This window comes from Apteryx mantelli, chromosome 2 (genome assembly GCF_036417845.1).
Source record: "Apteryx mantelli isolate bAptMan1 chromosome 2, bAptMan1.hap1, whole genome shotgun sequence".
Lineage (NCBI taxonomy): Eukaryota > Metazoa > Chordata > Aves > Apterygiformes > Apterygidae > Apteryx > Apteryx mantelli.
In genome coordinates this window covers 77,166,390-77,186,890 of record NC_089979.1, presented here as the reverse complement: position 1 = coordinate 77,186,890, position 20,501 = coordinate 77,166,390, and the positions used below count along the sequence as shown (strand labels likewise).

General features: G+C 41.2%; 1 protein-coding gene across 1 annotated transcript in view; it reads right to left on the bottom strand.

Annotated features, from left to right (window-relative positions):
- PARD6G (par-6 family cell polarity regulator gamma) overlaps positions 1–20,501 on the bottom strand; it is a 67,548-nt gene that overhangs the window by 35,617 nt on the left and 11,430 nt on the right. The window contains exon 2 of the mRNA XM_067290922.1: positions 17,888–18,110. Coding sequence (XP_067147023.1) covers positions 17,888–18,110 — 223 coding nt within the window. The remainder of the gene's footprint in view (positions 1–17,887; positions 18,111–20,501) is intronic.

Genomic DNA, 20,501 nt, shown 5'->3' with positions numbered 1-20,501 from the left:
CAGGAATCTGAGCTTGGCACCAGGCTAACACAACTATGTGGCTTCTGGAGCAAAACTGGTTCACATCCTGCCAAGAGAGCACGGAGAGAGCCAAAATGCAACTGCTTGTACCAGTATCTGTTAGCTAGGCCCTTAGATACTCTGCTTGTGTTTTCAGGTCAAAGATTTTTTTCCTCAGTAACTATGAAAACTAGAAAACAGGCACAAGCACCTCAGAACTCACTCACATGCTCTATAAGCAAGGGCTTCGCAAATAAAAATGCCCAGCATTGCCAGAGTTAAATAAAGGAGCTGAAGTTTACCTAGCTAGGAGTGTGTTAACTATAGCATACTTTCCTGGGAATCCTTGTTTCATTCTTTGAAGCTATGAGCAACAACATAGCCTTGCAACGCTGTCTCCCAAAGCCTGGAAGAAAGATACATCCCCCGCTACTTTAATTTTTCTACTCCTTGAGTTTTTCCTTGAAAGTCTCCACCCCCAGCATTGCATTCCCATCTATCCACCCCCAAGCACTTGGACTAAACTAAGCCAAAAATCAAAGCCAGCTGATTATTTATTAAAGAAACAGGATACATTTTGCCTTTGGTAGAATCAAGCACTACTGGTAGCTGTAGAGCTTAAACTTTAGTTTGGGAGGGGGAAGGGAGGAAGGAAGTGGTGTTTCACTTTAGAGAGCACACTAAGTAGTCATTATTTTACTTAAAAGCCATCTGCCTATAAAATGAAATTGTACAAACATGTAAGATTTAACAAGCTACAAAACAAGCATCAATAGCAACACTAGTATTTCAGTAATAATAGCTGGCTTTGATCAAGTTTGTTTACACTACCCACCCCTTCAAACCATTTTCAACTGCTTCACCTCCTGTCAAGCCCATCTCCTACATCTGTCAATTAAAAGAGGAGGCAGAAATTGGAATTAATGGGGCACAGGGAGGGAGCTGGTGTGCCTTCTGTTGTACCAAGTGCTTTACCAGGATGCAGAGAAGTCCACATGACCCACCCCTAACAAACAGGGGCCACTAAAACATGCAAATGAAAAAGCTACAGTCATGTACAGAGAAAGACATTCCTAAATTTTTTCAGAGAAATTCTGAATGCTTTGTCTGCTTTGTCTCCCGTGAAAAAGCAAGCGCTTAGAGATCTCCAATTCAGAAAACAGACAAATAAAGTATTTCTAGAATGCTAATGAACATATAGAACAGAACTGTGATTATCTGTTGCCTGCCTCACCTGGCATTATCCATTAAAGAGCACCTGCTTTTATTTGAGTCACAGCTGGGAGAAAGATCTTTTGCATGAAAACAGAACAACACACAGAGTCAGTTTCCAAATGGATACAGAGAGCTACATGTACAGCTACAAGAAGACAGAGCTTAGAAACCACTTACATCAGGGATTGTTTTCTTCTTTTAGTTGGGGAAAGAGAAGAGAAAACATTTCCAAGACCAGAAACCATAATAAAGTCTGATTAAGGAATGTTAGTCACTCCTGGCTTCCCCTCAAAACAGAAGTTAAAGACTTTCCGCCATTCATTCACAAGATGTATAAACATTGAGTCTTGCTGAAAGGAAAAAAAAAAGAAAAAAAAAAGAAAAAAAAAAGAGGATAAGAGTGAAAGGAGGTAAAAATCACAGTTGCACCTCTCAGCCTACTAATAAGCTCCCAAGAGCACTTTTCCTTCATCCATGTGCTAAAAGCCAAAGCAATCCCTGCAGCATCAGCAGGCACCGTGGTCAGGGATGGGTCCCAGCCAGTCAAGAGTGCAAATACAGTATTAAATACATTCATACTTTCCCACTGAGACAAAGACTGAAAAGCCTAACCACTACTCTGTCTTCTGTGCTGCCTCTTCCCAGTTAAACCTCCTGATATTGCTCCTAAATTAAGATGTCCCTGACTGCTTTCATCCATGTTTATACAAGGAAAGTGTTCAGGGACATGGGCTGGAACAGCTGAGAAGAGCAGACACATTGCTGTAAACGTGTCCGCTCTTCTTCAGAATTTGGCTTAGGCACGCAGTGGCTTTGCTGTTGCAATTCAGCATCCATTTACACAAACACCACTGTGGTTGTCAGAGAAAGGAGGATTGTAATTGAAACCACCAAAAATAACCATTGGCAGATGACACTTGTTATTTTGCACAGACCCCCTTCAGCAGTTTTCATGGTCATGATTCAGCAGACACTGTGGCAACACTCCAAAATAAGGTCCCTTTTTCTCCTTTTTCTGCAAAAGGATCACAGAGCTGCACAGAGCAGCCTAGGAGAGGACCTCATGCCCAGAGCTTAACCAATTTACCACATGCTGCATCCCAACCACAACAGGAAAAGAGAGGCAGACAGAGAATTGTGTTAAGCCTTCATAAAGCCTCTCCCAGAGAGCCCTTTCCCCACAAGCAAAATGAATCTAGGCTGCTATTCTCAATAGTTGATGAGTCAAACAACTTAGTTACGAAATCCTTGCTTAAGACCCGGAGTTATTTAAGGAGCTGGTATCTCACCTGCCTCGTAAAGATAATAAAGGTACATGAGACAACACACCCAGAACTTAGTTCCTCTCTTTCCCTAAAAAAGTGATGTGGTCTGAAGTACCTTTTCCTTGACTGTTAAGTGTGTCACACTAGTGCAGGAGTTGTTTACCCAACTTTTGCTGAGATGATAAAGCTGGACATAACAGCTTCAGCAGTTTCAGAAGCTAGCGAATGAGCAAAAAGGATTTTTTTTTTTAAATGAATGAAGATAATTTCAAGTGAAAATTCTTCATTTTGAAAAAGGCTTGGCTGAAAGAGTTACTGAAAGGCAATATGAGATGACTTTTCACTCCACTTTTACCCCACAGAGAGCAGGAGGGGTAACAAATTTGCCCTAGATTTCTGGTAAATATTTCTCAATTAAAAAAGGTTGAAAGCCACACAGTTTCAAAAGAGTCAAAATAAAACTCACTTCCTTCATATAAATTTGTGCTTTAGATTTCAGGCACAAGGTACCATTTTTAGCATTTCCAGAGAGATGCACACAGAGATGACCACAAGAAAGACTGTTGTGATTGCAGACTTTCCTTTTAACACCTTCTTTGCCTTGAAAACACAGAAAAGCATGCTACATCTGAAGAGAAGCTGTTTACCAGCTCCCAATTCACATATCCATTGACAAGTACTCTTTAAAGGAGCTCCCACAGACATGAGGGGTTTTGTTTTGCAACAGCCAAGTCAGATCATCTGAGCTGTCAGACAACTGCCTTCAGATGTGAGGATTACTTTAAATAAAGTTAGAGGAAGTCTTTTGCTCCCTGGAGTCTTTAAAGGGTTTGAATTCAACCTGGCACCCCAACTTTGAATCTCATCATCCTTCAAAGGTCCTGCACTGCCAACTATTCAGATTGTTACTGGTCATTGCCCTCTTGTGAGAGCTAGGGATCAGTGTGCATAGGGAACAGCAGAGCATTGCAGCTGTATCGTGCTGGTGCAGAGACAGAAGAGAGAAAGTCAGGAAACAAGTACAAAACCCCCTCACAACAGTGGAATTGTGTATCTGACAGTTTTTTAAATCAAAGTAAACCACTCAAAAATATTTTAATTTTTTGAGCAGATTACTCATCATAACTACTTTAAAGCCATTAGCTGGTAACTATTTCCCAGCCAACACAAATTCTCTGTTAAAGGTGCACTAGTCAACATACCCAAAATGTTTAGCTCTTTTTCTCATTTTATCATTAGAATAACTAAATGGCATGGGATCTGAAGTGCTTTTAAAATAGTCAAGAAAAATTTATCAGGCCAGTGCAAAAGCTGTTCACTCAGCTTTTAGTGGTATGATAAAAATTTAGGTATATAATTGCCCATTGCAAAAAAAAAAAAAAAAAAAAAAAAAGGCAGCTTACCTGCCTCAGGCAGCTGGGAAAGCAGAATTCTGCAACTTGCAAAAGTTCGCATACTTTATCATGGACATGATTATATTGCTCAGGAGTTGCTAGTGGCAGCGACTGTGCCGCCACACTGGTAGATGCACCACTGTGTGAACTAGCAGCTTGGTAATCATTGGCCTCCCACCCTCTGTTTCTGAACAGATAAAAAGCTTGAAATGAATTCTGTACTTTACTCTCCGAATTCAACATCCAGCCTCATTAGGATGCCCTCTTTGGGACAGCAGCTCCAAAAGCAGTTCTAGCTAAGTATCAAGTACATCATAACAACTCCTTGGGCTTCTCACTGTTGCTCAGAATGGCTACTGATTTTGCAAATGCTTTTTCAAGCCAGCAGGTTGCAAATGCTAAGTGCTATAAAGAAATAGCAAAGCTGAATAATGTATTAAAAGTATATTCATATTTAAATTAAAAAGAGTTTTGAGGCAAAGAACTAGGAAGACAGATTTTGTAGACAGAGTATGTAAACCTGGAGTCAAAGTCCTCACTGGGCTCCTTTTTAAAACCAGAGAGATTTTGCTGGTTTCTCGATTTTTTCCCCATCTTTCCCATAGATGTCTACCATTTCCGATGCATTCTTTCTTCCTCTGCCTTTTGAATTATACCAGAAAAGCCTGTTCATGGGCAGGGAGGCTCTGGAAGGAACCCCAGCAGTACGACTGCAATCTCGGGACCACTAGATTCCCTGCTGAAGCAGACAATGTGTACGGAGGTTTGATACCAACATTTGTGAGTCACTTGCAATGTGAGCTCAAAGAGACCTGGGCTGCATCTGCACAGCGACAAGATTTCCCTTTCAATTCTGAACTCCACACCCTAGTTCTCTGAACTGAAGTGTGCCACTTCCAGTATTCGTACATCGGATTAGCCTGCACAAAGCCCATCTGCACCGTTAGCCACGCACCACATTCAAGAGGAGGATGATTCTTTCACTGCACTGAGTAGCAGGCATTCCTGACTTATTTTAGGCAATGTCAAAGCTAATAACATAAGCGAATCCACTACATTTTCCCAGAAACAGTAGAAATGCTTAGTCAGGTACCATTTCTCAGCAAGAAGGCAGGAACAAATATCTGAGCAAGAGACCTGACAACCACATGGCATAGAGCAGGAACAAGCTCTGCCCCCCAAGCCATGCCAGTCCGCATGGCCTGATGCAGCCCCACTGCACACAAGGAGTGTGAGGCCACACCAGAGCCCTTGTGCACCTTACAGATGTAAGACTGTAGCAAGCTGTCTGTATAAGCCCTCAGACATATGGGTCAGGACACCCCCACAACAACTGCCAACAGCGGTTCTCCGGTCCCTCTGCCCTGCCACTGTGATCCCTTCTCAGCAGGGATGCCACCTTCCCAGTACGAAACTGCTCTTTCCGCATACAAGCGGCTCTCTAGCAACTGACGTTGCCAACACAGACATCACTTGCAGTGCCAAGAGGTCTTTAAGGCAGAGAATTGCTTGAATTGCTCCACTTGTACCAGCTGCAAGAGAGCCATCATATAGTGGGGTACATTTAGCAAGCACTAGCAATCAAGCTAGCTAACAAGGTTAGTACTAGCAGGGAAAAAAATGTCATCTCACATAGTTGCTACCGATGCACGTATAAAAGTATCTTCTTCACGATTCTCTTCCAGCTTTCCTGGGACAGCCACATAGAATTAAAGAAAGAGCTGAGACATAGGCAACAAAATTTCTGAAGACAGAGCTTGACTCTGATCTCCTGAGATAAGCACACACACCCATTAACCAGATGGACAAGACTGCAGAGCATGCTACCCACATGCCATGTGACACTCATCAGGGTAAAAAGGCACCCATACCATGCTCTGCAGCTCCAGTACTTCCTCATGATGCAACATGGCCCTGGGAAATTGGGATGCAACTGGCGAGAGGAAGGGTGTGGAACACAGTCATTTAGCAACTGAACTAGAACCAACCGAGGCACAACACAAAAAGGAAAGCAAAGAAAAAAAGGGTGAAATATTGCTGCCCTGCTTTACTCCAGGCTTTCAAAGGTAGGACTTAAAAGCTAGTTGCAGGGATGCTCAAATACCATCTCTCCACATTGTCTGGGGTTCATTGTTGGTGGAAATCCACTGTGAGATGGGGCTTTGTGTATACCTCCAGCAACACCCCTCTTCTTACTTGCCAACACCATGCACTTCCCAGAGCTGATGCAGGCGATACATACCCTTCCTGAGAGTCATCTGAGCAGAGGAAGACAAGTTTGTTGTGCCAAGCTGTTCCTTGTGCTTTGCAACTCATGAGCTGCATCCTGCAGCCAGCTGCTTCTGGGAACACTTCAGAGAGGGGAGATCGGTTCTGAGGTACCATCAAACCACTTTGCCCACAGCAGCATATGTTAAGTTGCAATGGGTATCAAGTCTGCAGCTTCCCTCCATGCTCCTCTTCTCTCTGCTGCCTCTGGATGACATGGCATGCCTGAGATGAGCTTAAACACTTCCCTCCACCTCAGAGGGCTTTGCAGCACTTGCACAGCAGAGATCAACATGTAGCAATGGAGGCCTCCAAGACAGCACCTGTACCATGCTCTACAGTTCCTGCACTTACTTATGAGACCGTATGTCCCCTACAAGGTGACTGGCAAGTGTGGTGGCACGGTGGTAGGAAAAAGAAAGTTTTCTCTCTCCAAGTTGAGAAGGTGTCAACAAGCTTTCTGCCCTTCCCCAGTGCCCTGTGCCAAGAATCTCACTTCTTTCATTCAAGTACAACTGCGTAACACATCATCTTCCAAAGAGCTTCAGGGTTTATGGGATGCTGAAAGAGACAAGCTGCTCTTTCCTTCTCTCCTTTTTCCATTGCTGTGCTACATAGCAAAACTCCAGTTTAGGACATTCTCCCACACAGCAAAGCACAGACATTAAAGGTGACACATGTACAAGAAAGTGGAAGCATTTCATCTACCCCAAACCAAGATAAGTCTTCTGCACTCCTACTGCAAGCGCAAAGGAAAGCCCTTTGAGAGCTGTCAAGAAGTCAGCCTACATGTCATAAGAGCCAGCTCACCAAATACCTCTAGCATACTGTGAAGACACAGTACTTGAGCAAGACATTCAACATACAAATTGCTTCAACTTCCATTCCAGGTGGAGCATGCCAGTGAGAGATCCCTACAACCAGAGGAAGGTTGCCAAAAAAATTAGGGAAGGGGGAAAATAAATCCTGCTTAAAGCAAAACACTGCAAAAATCAGTACTTTCCTAGGGGACAGGCCGGGAGCCCTCAGGGCCACTTGAAGACAGCTATTCAATTTCTCTCTTAGTGCAAGAAATTTTAAGGCCCCAAACTTTATGCTGTAACAGGAGGTGCCAGGTAACACTGTCACACAGCCTTTGAAGCCCTCTTTGTTCTGAAGTTCAGGAGCCAAAACAAACAGGGAAAGGGAAATTCTGCAATACTCTCACCAGCACCTTTGCATTCACAAGCCAAAGGTAAGAGACCTGAGCAAAAAAAAAAAAAAAAGTTAAGCAAAAAATGTCCTATTTACACAAGAACAGGCACTAGGCAGATACAGTGACAACTGTGACCAGAATAAGCATTTTCAGACATCCTTGCAAATGTAAAGTTCACTAGCAACCCATAGGCAATGCCTGCCTCACTTACCTATGTAGAGGAACCCACAGGACATGACCTTTCAGGTCCAACAAGGTGATAAGAGGAGACATCATGTGGTTACCCACATGGCAAAGTTACTCTCCCACGAAGCAATCTAACGGATGAAGAAGTGACCTTTCAATCATAGGATTGTAAGATTCAAGTTCAATGTAACACTAGAAACAAGAATTTGCCTTTTTGTATGAGAAGCATAGATCAAACCAACCTAAATGGTCATCTGTAGTTTTAGACAATTCAAGCTTGAGGAGAGAGCCTATATAAGGGCTTCATGCACGACTGCTAAGTTGGCCCCTTGTATGTTATTCTCTCCTCTCTCTAATACTCAGGCAGAAGTGTTTTAAAAGCAGAAAGAGTACATTGCACAAGTCTTTGGTGCACTTTTAAGTGACCAAGGAGTAATGTAGGCACAACAGATGTAGTTACTCCTCTTGCCGATATTCTTTCTCTCAGCTAAGAATTGTTCTGAAACAGAAGATTTTAAACATCTTTAATCCTGTACTGTACTTTTAAGGTGCTGTAGAAATAATTTTTGTCTTTTCAAAAGAACAAGACATGTTAGCGTTTATGCAGCTTGAAAGCCTGTAAGCTTAGGGAAATCTTTCATTTTTTCTTTTTCCTAGCCAAAAAGACACACTACTCCAGACTTATTTACAGGACTTACTATAAAGCATTCATTAATTCAGATGCTTGTAGTTTGGAGGGAAATTCTTTCTGGAACTTTACTGTTTTCTGGTTAACACGTGTTTTTTCTCCCATTTACTCATGCCAACTGTATTTAGAAATTAGAATTTAAAAAGCGCACAAAAGCAACATTTAAAGATTGCATTATCTTGTAAATAAAACCACTTCATCTGCCAGATACATATTAAAAATACCAAATTATTTGACAGAATGAAAACAAAGCAGCAAAGTATTATCCAGACTAATAAAGTGAACCACCTGCTGTCATCAGTGTCCCACAGGATGTCAGAACTGATAGACTGCATCTTATCACACCTTGTTGGTATTCGTGGATGAGCAACACAGTTTTAGGCCTTTCCAAATCATCATCTGGTACCTCAACTTTAAAAAAAAAAAAAAGGTCATTCACCTGAAGTGGCCAAAGAGGAAGAGATGCACTCGCAGAGCCCACGGTTGGCCGAGGCTGGACTGTCAGCGGGTTCTCAGTGCTCAGCACCTTCCAGCATTTCTGCTGGAAGCCAGCTCTCAAACTTTCACAGTGAACATGCAGGATGTGATTTCTTATTTATTTGTTAATTCAACTTAAATAGGTGTCCTCCTTCAAAATTTTACATTTATTTTTAAAACCTCAACTTCTCCACTATTTCTATCCCAAAAGAGTAAGCAGAGAAGAAAATGAGTTAGTCCAAGATCTATTGCAATAGGCAGTCTTTCCTCAATAATTGACATTTCCATATCTGCTCTGTCATCACCACTCCACTCCTATCAATATGAACATTCTCCAAGCAGTCTCCTAACATTTGGAATAAAATAGACACCAGCACCTGCTTGCTTTCAGTGAACAAATGTAAAGCTTGGTGAAGAACAGTTCAAAAACAAAGACAAGGACTATAAAGCAGAGAGCTGAAAGAAAGAGCAATAAAAGGGAGAAGTGAGCTAGAAAAAAATAAGAGAATGAAGGCGGGAGAAGAGGAGTGGTGTTGAAGTTGTTCAGCATGAAGTTTTTAGAGGTTACTTAATGTCAGGATACAGCAGGGGACTGAAGAGCAAGAACAACACTGAAGTTTTCTAGGTTAATAGTTTCCTTAATATTCCCACAGGATTCTTTGCCACTCTAAACATAGCACAGAGGAAAAAATAAGTTTCAAGTAGATCACCATTAGGGGCAGGTTCAAGAAAGTTCATTCAACCTCCCCCAAATTGTTCTCTCTCTTAGAATATTGAAAAAATATCCTGGGTTCTCATGTAGTATTAAGACTGAGCACTCACATTTAAATTTGGAAAATGCAATTCCAGTAACACAGGCGGTCCAGAGATAGAAGAGGAGCTTCCAATCATTAAAAAAATGGTTTAAGGAGCATCCAGTTTGAAAACTTATTTTTCAGTGCCTACCACCAATACCCAACAGAACACCACTGCACAATTGCTTTCAGTGTGAGAGTACAGCCACTAAGCTGTCATAAGACCTTTAAAGTATTTAAGAAACTTATTAGAAAGCCTATTTCTGAAGGCCTGAATATTGAACTAATATATGCATCTGTACTGTGCTATCCTCCCTCACTACATGAGAGCTACTTTGAGCTTACGAGGTCTCTTCAGATAAAACCTAGGATGCAAGTCAAAGAAGAGACTGTCAAGTGCATTTCATTATTATCTGCATATTGTACTTGTTTCCATCATTTACAGAACGGAAATGACAGCTAGGCAGAACAGGAAAAAAAAAACCTGAGCCATGAGCAGCAAACAATCTCTTGTTTTGACTACTAAGGTAAGGAAAGATAAATAGTGGAAAATTCCCTCACACAGACCTAAGGGAGATGGATCATTTGACAGGTCTTCCTCACCACTGTTTTTATATGGTCAAGCCACCTGCTGGAGCAATTTCCCTACCTTAAATAAAAAGGGTCAAAACAAGGAAGATGACAAGGAATAATTTTACTTGAGATTATCTTTAGGTAGGCATGATTGAGGAGGTTGTTTTATTTATTTATTAAATACAGTTGCAGGTTGCTACTGTGACAATAAGACAAAAAGGAGTTTGGGGTGAAAGAAAAGAATGGTTATTTATGTGTTCTCATGTGGGTTAACAGTTAAAGTAAAGCATAGAGTTGAGTTAGAGGCTCTTAAAGAGCTGCATGAGTTCCCACTGTAAACTAGTTCCTTCAGTCTAAGTTCAGCTGAACTCGTGGCTCCAGCAGCAGCTAGATGCATTTCTTTTTTTTAAGTATCAAGTATATTTTAAAGTGTAATTTTTATTATTGCTCATGACACGTTAAAACTGAAAACAAATCCCATGTTGCTCTGACACAAATGTCTCAAGTATCTTCTACCAATTACAGAGCAGCATCAAGGCTTTTGTTCCATGCTCAGTGTTTGGTATAGCTACCAATATTTAAGTCTCACAGTGGCAACTTTAGTGCAGAAATACCAATTACAGACTTACTCTAGAAACTCAATTTATAGACTGCCCTATTTCCACACACTTTCCCCTCCTTTCACTTAACATTCTTGCTTACCTACTATTCTGGCTGCAATTAAAGTAACTGGTAGTGAAAATCAAACATCCTCATGTTCTAAAAGTGGAGTTTCCAAGGAGAAGGAGAGAAGCAGCATTGTGCTAGCACTACCAAGGCATCAGAGGTATTACTAACCATGTCAACAACAAAATCCAAGGCTGTTTTGTGTTTATGCTTGACAAGCCGGGGGAAAAAAAAATAGTTTTTTAAAGATGCTTAATAAAGTTTTTGAACACAATGATTATCCAGTCTCATCATCTGCACACTAAAGGTGGAGAAGAGAAGTAACAATAATTTGTTGCCAGACTTCACTGGAACAAACAGTTGCCTTTTACTTATCTTCAGATATCAAAAGACTTGAGTGGGACAAAGATTACTTGGCTCAACAAACATTCAAAGATCCCTCCAGCTCAACACATAGAGATGTTTCTGATGAAAATCATGAAAGAATTTAGTTTAAGCCTAGCAGCAATTCCTAATATATTAGCATGAAGTCTACAACCATCCCCTAATCTTGTCAAAGCTAAGACAAGGTGCTCTGCCTGCTTTTTAATAAAGGCAGTGGAGCTGCACATTTCCAAAGGCTACGAGCAGACAAGTGCTTCCTCCCAGGAAGCTGGGATTCATGGCAGTGTAAGTCAGTTTAAATCTGCTGTGGTCTGGCCCAACCCTTGCTAGCTCCTCAGTAGAACAACTAGCTTTCTGCCAAAGAGCTGGCTCAGAGAGCTCAGCAACTGGGTCACACCACTGTCAGAGCCAGAGCACACGAGCACATAAACTGAAGACATCAAGTCACCTTCTCCGCACCCATAACTTTATTCGTTCCCCCCCACCCCTGACTCACAGAGGCCATTTTGAGAACTTGCACAGCTCAACAAATGGCAAGATCTGAAGTAGTTCAGAAGTGTTCTCGTCAACATCTGCTGCTACCTGCTTTATTATTTAATACACCAGATGACAAACACCAGGAGGAGTAAATCACATTCCTCTTGTTTGGAGGGGGTAATCTTTTCAGATAGTAAAGTCAATGCCGGTGTTCTAAAGTAAACAGGAAGGCTACTGAAGAACCAAAAAGAGGACATGAAAGATTTCACCTCTTCTCCAGCTGTACCCACTCTGGAAGGCTGAGCAGAGAGTTAAAGGTTTGCAATAGCTAGAAATAGGTATAATTTTAGTTGCTGCCTCAAAGCACGTTTTCCTGTTTAACACATGTGGTCAGACAGCCAACCACCATTCCTGGGGATTATCTGCTTAGAGTATGAAAGACAACAAAACAACCCACCATCAGTTTTTCAGTCAGACCTGGGCATGATTCCCATTAGCACATTTTTACTTTAAAATTCTCAGTGTGATTGCTAGGATTTTATAATACAAAAATAGCTAAGCGCAGATGTTGGTACTTGGAGCAAAACAGAACTTTGCCAGGTAAATAACAAATTGCAGAGTTATAAACTGCTTCTGAACATACAGAAAAGACTTGCTGTTGCATGGCACAGCAGTTTAAACACATTAGTCACTATATACTGTTGAGGAAAGAAGAGCATCTTCCAACCAGCAAATTAAACCAAGCCAAATTCAAGACCAGATTCAAAAGCCAACCAGGTAAACACACATTTTTTCCCCCTGCTGATTTTGATCAAGCTCTAAGTGAGAGCTGATGGTAGACAGCAGCTAACCACTCAAGGAGAAAATTAAGGATTGCTGCTCAATATACTGGTTTACTGTTACAGTAATAAACTATCAAAATATCACTACAAAAGAACAGACACTTAGCGAGTTTCTGAAGATGGTACTTAATTATTTTATTTATTTATTTATTTTTTTACACATTATCAGTTTTCCAGGCTGCAAAATGCAAGACTATAAGGAAACTAGAAGACATCAGTAATAAGTAAAGATACCAACCTAGTTACCTAAGCAAGTTTCTGCATTCATATTTCAGTTTCAGGCCATCTCAGTCAACAACCGCAATTCATTTATGGTATTTACTAAATTATTATACAAGGCCCCATTCCTGTTAGCTTTATACAGTATTTCAGGGTTGTTTGTTCTGTTAGAAAGCTCTTCAGCTTCCTCAATTTTTTTCCTTTTACATTCCTGTAAGAAGTCTGATATTTGACAAGATACATTGAAATACAGATCCAGCATCCACTATTCCCAGAAACAACATCTGGTACTCCAGCATTTCACCTGTCTCCTACTTGAAGGGCACTTATCACAAAACAAGTTAAATCTTTAGAAAGCTTCCATCAATAAAATTAATTTTAAAGAATTGTGAATTTGATTGGCTTTAGGCTATATAAAGCTCCCCACATTCATTAATTTACTGCTGTTTTTTTATGGAAGTTGCTTAAGAGCAATAGTAATACATCTGCTGATTCATAGGAACAGCAGCTGTGTTCATGCAACAGCCACATGCACAATTTCAGCTCCTACAGACACTCTACATGTCTCATCAAGACTGCCTGAGAATTTAAATAGGTTTGTTCTTTCTCCAAACCCCAACTCCTTCAGGCTTTCCTTGGGAATTGTTCTGTTGAGAGGGATACATTTTCATCAACACTAAGGATTCACAGGAACAAGGACACTTGCTAAAACTCGGGCAAAGCAAGGAGAGGTTCAAAACCTCAAACCGCCATCAGGATACATGTCTCCAGGAGAAGAGCTCATTGTCCTCAGGCTTGTGTCAAGATGAAGATCGACAGGCTGCACATCACCTCTCTGCATCTGCTTTGCTGCCTTAGCTGCAGCAGATCTTCTGTTACTGTCTGTGCAAGTTCTACAAACCCTGAAGAGTGGTAGGAAGGGAAGGGCTGGTCATCAGCACACTACCCATTGCTCCTCTCAGAATCAGGATCATTAGTCTGGATTTATGTTGGTGTGCACATTCAGAATTAGACCCAAACACCACTCCATTCACTATGTTTGCTGTTCTTCAGTATTTCAGTCCTGCACCCACCTCTTAGTTTTGGAATAAATGCTGCATGGAATACTTGCAGGGTGATCAGCAAGTTCATTCTGCAATACTTCCCATCAGAGTTTCTAACCTTACTAGGTTAAACGCACTATAGTGAATTAGAGAGCTTTCAAGATTTCCTCTCCCTTACCTGGGTTAACTGGTAGATCTTCACTTAAATCCCTAAGTCCCTCTGGCAAAGTTCAAGGAGTGGTTTCAAGCCAGTATACAATGATGGAGTCATTACACTTCTGCTATTTATTCCATTTCATTTAACAGCCTCTAATAAAAAACAGTTTGACCTCATATTCTGCTTCTGGGAGACAGACATTAAAAGCAAGATTTGATAAAAATATGTCATTCTATTTAATGATACAAGGAAAAAATGTAATGCATTCACAGTATGTAATATTGATGCCTTTCAGTTTTTTATTCTTTGTGTCCACTTGAATTTATAGCTTCCATTTAAATATTTTTGCAGCATTCAAAAGACCAAGTGTCTCAAGTGCTGTAGTTTAAGTCAGACACTGTCATCAGATAAGCTCTTCCTTCACGCAGGTCTTGGCTAGAGTACAAGAGTTAGTTATTGTGGAGTTAGTCAAACACATCCATAATTCCTTGCATTGTTCTATGGTCTTTGGGATATCTGTCTTTTCCCCAACAGCAGGCATCTTCCACAAAGAGTCTGGATATGTTTGATATCAGTTACAGCCAAGTGAATAAATTCTTGGGCCTGAAGCATCAGCTGATATAAATCACTATTGTGCTAACGAAGTCAAAAGAGCCACATAGGTTTACAGCAGCTGAGGACACAGGTCATACTGTAGCCTGCAAAAGCAAGTCAAAGGAAAACTGGCTTGCTTTTCTTTTTATAGCCTGGTTGTCTAATTAGAATCTTTGTCTGCATTGTAATTTAGGATCCTGAAGTTTGAAGAGGGAAGAAGAAAAAAAAAAAAAGAGCACCAAATACTTTCAGCAGATGGGTCACTATGAGCTACAAAAACTTGTCATAGCTGAAATTACTCAACTCCAACCTGCAGACATGCTGTCACCATGCTTGAAAGGAAGCCGCAAGAGGAATAGTGTAGTGAACCTTAAGCCAACTGACAACCAGCTGCCAGAATGCACTAGTGCTCAAATGCAGAGTGCACTATTGCTCAAATCAGGGGATGGACCCTGAAATCCTGGAGCCCTGAAGACCCCAAAACGTAGCAGCAGTAATTGCTGCAGGTACACTGGGAATGGCAACTCAGTTCCTTATTAGAAAGGATACTGCTGGCTGACAAGGCTGCCCTGCCTGGGAAGGGAAGAGCTACTGTGATTCTGAAAAACATGGGGCTCAGGAGACTTGAACAAAAAGAGTGGAATAAAACTACTAGTTCCATACCTGGGCACCAAACTGGCATTTAAGAGTCCAAACAGCATGCACACAGTTAGCCTCTGGAGACAAGAAAGAGATGGGCTTCTGAATTAAAAGCGGAAGACTAACTTCAGATAAAAAACAACTAAACAAACAAAAAAATCAGACTAGCAAACCTTGTTCCTTGATTATTGTGCAAACAATATAACAATATATAATATATACCTATTTTGTCACTCTGATCACACAACTAATTAAGCTGTTTTAACATGATTATAATCCATTTGACAAGAGAAAGTTATAACCCAGCTATGAACTGGGAAAACAGATAAGATTACTAATCACACAATTGATTAACAGTTTGCTCTGCTAGACAAAGATCCAAACTTCAACTATTCAGTCCTTTCATGCCTGCATACTTCCGGCCAGTTCCCCCAAACTCTCCAGACTCTACATCCCTACAAAAACAAGCTTTGGCAGCCATCTCCCAGGACTTCTCCCATGAAGGGCAGCGATCCATGGCCTAACAAGCTAGAGACCCCATGCTCTGCAGTCTTCTTCAAACTCACAGGAGAGGACTGACCTCATTTTTCTACCATCCCTGTCACTATTTTCCCGCCTCTGAAGTCAGAGTTTAGGATATGATCTGAAACACTGCAGACATACCACGTTCCTCTGAATGGCACAACCGTTTCCTGCTTTCTGGGAAAGGAGCTTGTAACCTTGATCTCTAGTGCAGATCTCCAGCACAAGGATCAGTGTTGCTCTGTCACCTCAGTCAGGAGAAAGACAAAATAGTGGGGGTACGACAGACCAAGGAAGAGACGGACAAAATTTCAGGCATGCCTATTATTGCTGAAGGGAACAATTTCTTAAGATTTTTTCCCAGAAAAAAAATAGAAACATGATGGTTTTGGAAGCATCCACAAATACAAGCCCCAGAAGTCCCTTAATAACAAGGTTGCCATTCATCAAACAGGCAGCCCAAAATTCACTGTTCATTTCAGATTTAGAGGGAACACAGGTGAACATATGTTGGGAAAGCTTTCAGGCTTTGCCATGGGTAAGAAAGCATGGGCCCGTCTTCCCTCTTGAATTAGCTTCCTGTCTTGTTAGTACGATTCTTTCCACTGAGCAGCAGGCAAAAGAAAGGGTTTTAAAAAAGGAAAATACTACACTTATCTGTTAAGATCACAGGTTGAAAACCTTCACTACTAGCATACAACTTCCTACTGAAGAAGAGGAGGGAGTATTTTTTCACATATAGCTGACAAATTTTCTCCCATTTGCCTACTCCGTGATAAGCAATTAGTGGCACACAGTAACATCCCCCATCTGATGCAGAGTTCAGAGATACTCTATGCTTTCAGCAGTCTGCCAAAGCAGAGCAAGGATTGCCACATTTTGAACAGGGTTGATCTTGTGCAGAAGACACATGAATAAACTTGAACTGACACAGGCATGACAAAGTCATGAGAAATCCCTTGCACGACCTGATCCAAAATGAACATTCACAAGCCCAAACATGTGCTGCAGAAAGAAGACGTAATAGAATTTGTCATCCAGCTTCACATTTTCTGCACAAGAAGGGAGAGCTAGCAATCCGAGCCCTCTCTCATAGACTTTCCCACTCATTTGATAGACTCACAAAAAAAGGGAACTGCTCTAGATCCTCTTCTCCACTGCCTCCTTGAGTATTACGCCCATCTACAAAAGGAAGGCAGACAATAGGCTCTAACTGGGGAGGGATGCACAGCCCTGGCTGTATCCGATGACACTGAACCACACACTATACCACCTCATACCAGTGGGCAGCCTGGAGCCTCCTGGTAAATCCTTGTCAGTACAAAGATCCACACAGCAGAGAATCCAGCCCAGAAAAGCCACATGACTGCTCAAAGTCACAAATCAAGTCTCATTTCTGAGCCTGTTACTGACAAGATTTTAACTCCAAGCCCTGTGCTATAAATCACTACATGACTGAAAAAATTGTGGAGGCAGTGTTAACACAGCATTAGGTTCCCCTGGGATTTAAGGAACTCTCTGGGGGAACACCTTGCTATAAAAAGCAACCTTTGTCTGAGGCAATTGCTGATCACCATCTTTAGGAAGAAGGTAGGGTATATTTTTGGGTATCTGCAACAAAAGTTTGATGAGAACAACATACAGACACTTAAACCTTACATCACCTTGATATTTGGGCAATTCTGTCCAGCACTTGCTTAATGATTCAAAGACTGAAAAGCCAATACCCCTTAACATCCTTTATCTGCCAGATCAACAAACTCAAATAAGACCTCATTCGTGGCAGAACTTCATTTTCCTATAACTAGGTATCTGCATCCATTTGTACACTGTACAGGCATGGATCATTTGGGTACAACACTGATTCCCAGGATGGGTGGATAGAAAAGATTTCCAAATATGAAGTAGTAGTACAACACTGGGACCCTCTCCCTCCCCACAGCTCCCTCAAACAAGCAGAGTGGTGCAGGTGGCACGCTCAGATGATGACACAGCACCAGCAAGACAAGGTATGTCCCCCTAGGAAAGGGGGCTTATGGTGACACTCAGTGTGCTGCCCATCTAACACCTAACAGGCAGCAGTGCAGTCCGTCCTCTTACCTGAAGACATTCCTGCATGTTGTAATGAAGTGCCTGAAATAAGTCTGTGACCCTGAGAGAAGGGCAGGAAGGCTCCTAGGGCCCTCTTACATTGTCTTGGCCTTTAAATGCATCTCAAAAGGGTCACAGATCCACTCTTCAGCCTGCCCCTGCACCCTTCGAGGCACTGACATCAAAATTGCATCTTACCTTGTCTTTGTATAAAAACCCTTAGCAGCGGGTGAGCACTTGAAACAGCCTTGAAGAAGTTGTCATCGTTATTAATAGGGAGAAGGTCTCCATGCACATCAGCATATCCAATCATCACCTCCAGGTTGGCTATGTGATGAATGTGAAGGATTAGTTTATAGAAGTCTTCAAACTTTCCTGGCTTGTAGCGATCCAGGCAGAACCGTCTGAACTCTGCCCCAAACTGCAAGAGAAAACAAATAGGGCATCTGATTTCAAATGTCACTATATTCCAGTACTCCAGTTTGGCATTTGAGCATGGTGTCATCTCTCTTCCTATGACGAATATAATTGCATATCAGTGCTTTCAAGCATACAAATGCCCTTCGAGTTCCTCACAGTAGAATATAACCGTCGCTGCCAAGATACCACCCTGACTGATAATAGATATGTTCAGATGTTCTACCTTAAAAGAAAGTGTATTTTTTAAATATTAAGTTTTCTTTAAATCCCCTAGAGGGTAACTACATTTGTAGGATTTAAATTTGAAGCTCCATCATTCCTTATCATCTCTGGCATCCATAGAACTATTTTTGTCTAAAGTAGGAGCGTTCACTGGACTGCTTTCAAAAAGAAGTTACTCAGCTATTCAAACAACCTTATAAAAAAAATACTTTACACGTTTCCCATCAATACCACTGGGATCCCAACCACAAGACATTTAAAGTAGTATGATGTAAGTAAGAAGTTTTTCTGCCACTCCATCAGTTTTCATTTCTGAAGTTTCGCGTACCTGTAAATGGCTATAAAAAACAGTTCAGTTTGGCCCAAGACAATTAAAAATATTTAAAATAACTTCATGAATTTAAAACAAGTCAGAAAGTGACTGTGGAAAAGGTTTCAATTAAACATATTTCTGATATCAGAGGCCAAATATACTATTAAGAACAGGAGAACAAAATTAGGTTCTCCAAACATGAAAATTAGTGGATTGAAGGAAAAAAAAATAATCAGTTTAACTAACTAGCTTAAACCACCTTTCTGCTATGTTTAATTTCACAATCAATGTGGACTTATATTGTATAGTATTGGTATGCAGAGGTTCAGCTGATGAACAATTAAGTCATTCCAATTCATTCCTGAAAACATGCCCACAATTCCAAAAACACAGGAAGCCTTAATTAGGATCTCGTGGAAGTTCTCATTTGCAAAGTCAGTTAATACCAGGGCAGGAAACTAAAGAAAAACAAATTAAAAAACCCCAAGAGTCTTCTGTGGATAAATTCCTCCTCAAATAAACCCCCCCAAGAATTTTCTATAGATAAATTCCTCCTCAAAACAGAGAATAATTTGCTTAGAGTTCCTCAGTTGTTAAATCAACTTACATATATAAGCCATTCTTTTAGTGAGACTAACAGAAGTATGAATCATCACTGTAATCATCTTCAAGCAAAGGAACCACTAGCTTTGGGTGCAAGCATGTTCTCAAATTACTTCCGCAGTTATGAAAATCCCTCTCTTCAGCATCAAAGCCTAGTTGTGATAATCTGAAAGCTTATTTAGTCAAATCAGGCTGCTTGTTCATAATATTAACAGGTAGTTCCAGTTTGGATTTCAATACAGAATGCCCATCCAAATGCAAAAAAGCTGAACAAACCACAGCTGGTTCCAACAGAAGAAAAGTTACTCTTTGCCCTCCACACTCTGCTCCTCTCCAAAAAAAGTCCAAATGAGATCTTACTTCCATTTCCATTTCAAAATGAAAAAGCTGAAGTATTGTTATTTGAAAAAATTTCATCTTACAGTTTCCTTTTTCCTAGATTCAAAAGAGAAGAAACCATCTTCTCTTGACAAATTTAACATCCTCATGGTTAACTAGAGAGACAAGAATAAGATCTTGAACTAGAGACAGGAATAAGATCTTTGTAGGCTTTGTGTAGAGCTGCACCTTCTGCTCCACATACCTGACCAGAAGCAAAGGATTCCTTTAGCCAAAACAGCACCTCACCGGGCCAACATACTTGGGTGCCAATTCCAATAAACATTTGTTTTATGACAACTTGTTCAGAACCACAAGCATGCACGGCACTTGGCAAGAAAATGGATGCTATGTAGTTTCAACCCAGCCAGTACAACACTCAGTCTACAAAACCATCCAGATGCCTGTCCTGCCAGGGCTCATCTGGCAGAGGGAACCCATAGGTCCCGCTCTGCCCAACATGCGCACCAAGCCGTAGGCCAGCTCCAGTACCAGGATGCCACATTCAGTGGGAAAGTGAAATGGGAAAGGAAAGGAGAAAAGAAGAAAAGGTAGTAATTTACATGTTGATATGACCCAGTGTTCACCTCAAATCACCATGAGAGGCAGACACCTGGTGAAAAGGCCTGGCCTCCCAGTCTAACCCCTGCAGGTGTGTCCTCATGCACGTTATGCACAATTATGTCAAGGGAACGTGACATGCAGGTAACAGTCCACCCACAGGGATTCAACTGCAGACTTCAGGCGCTGAGGTCTGATGTGAACGCTGTATAGTTAAATGAGCTCATTCACACATTCAGACTCAGGAAAGCCCAAGATACAGCTTCCATCATGTAGGAAAAGGATAACAATAAATAAATGCGAGTGATTTCACTT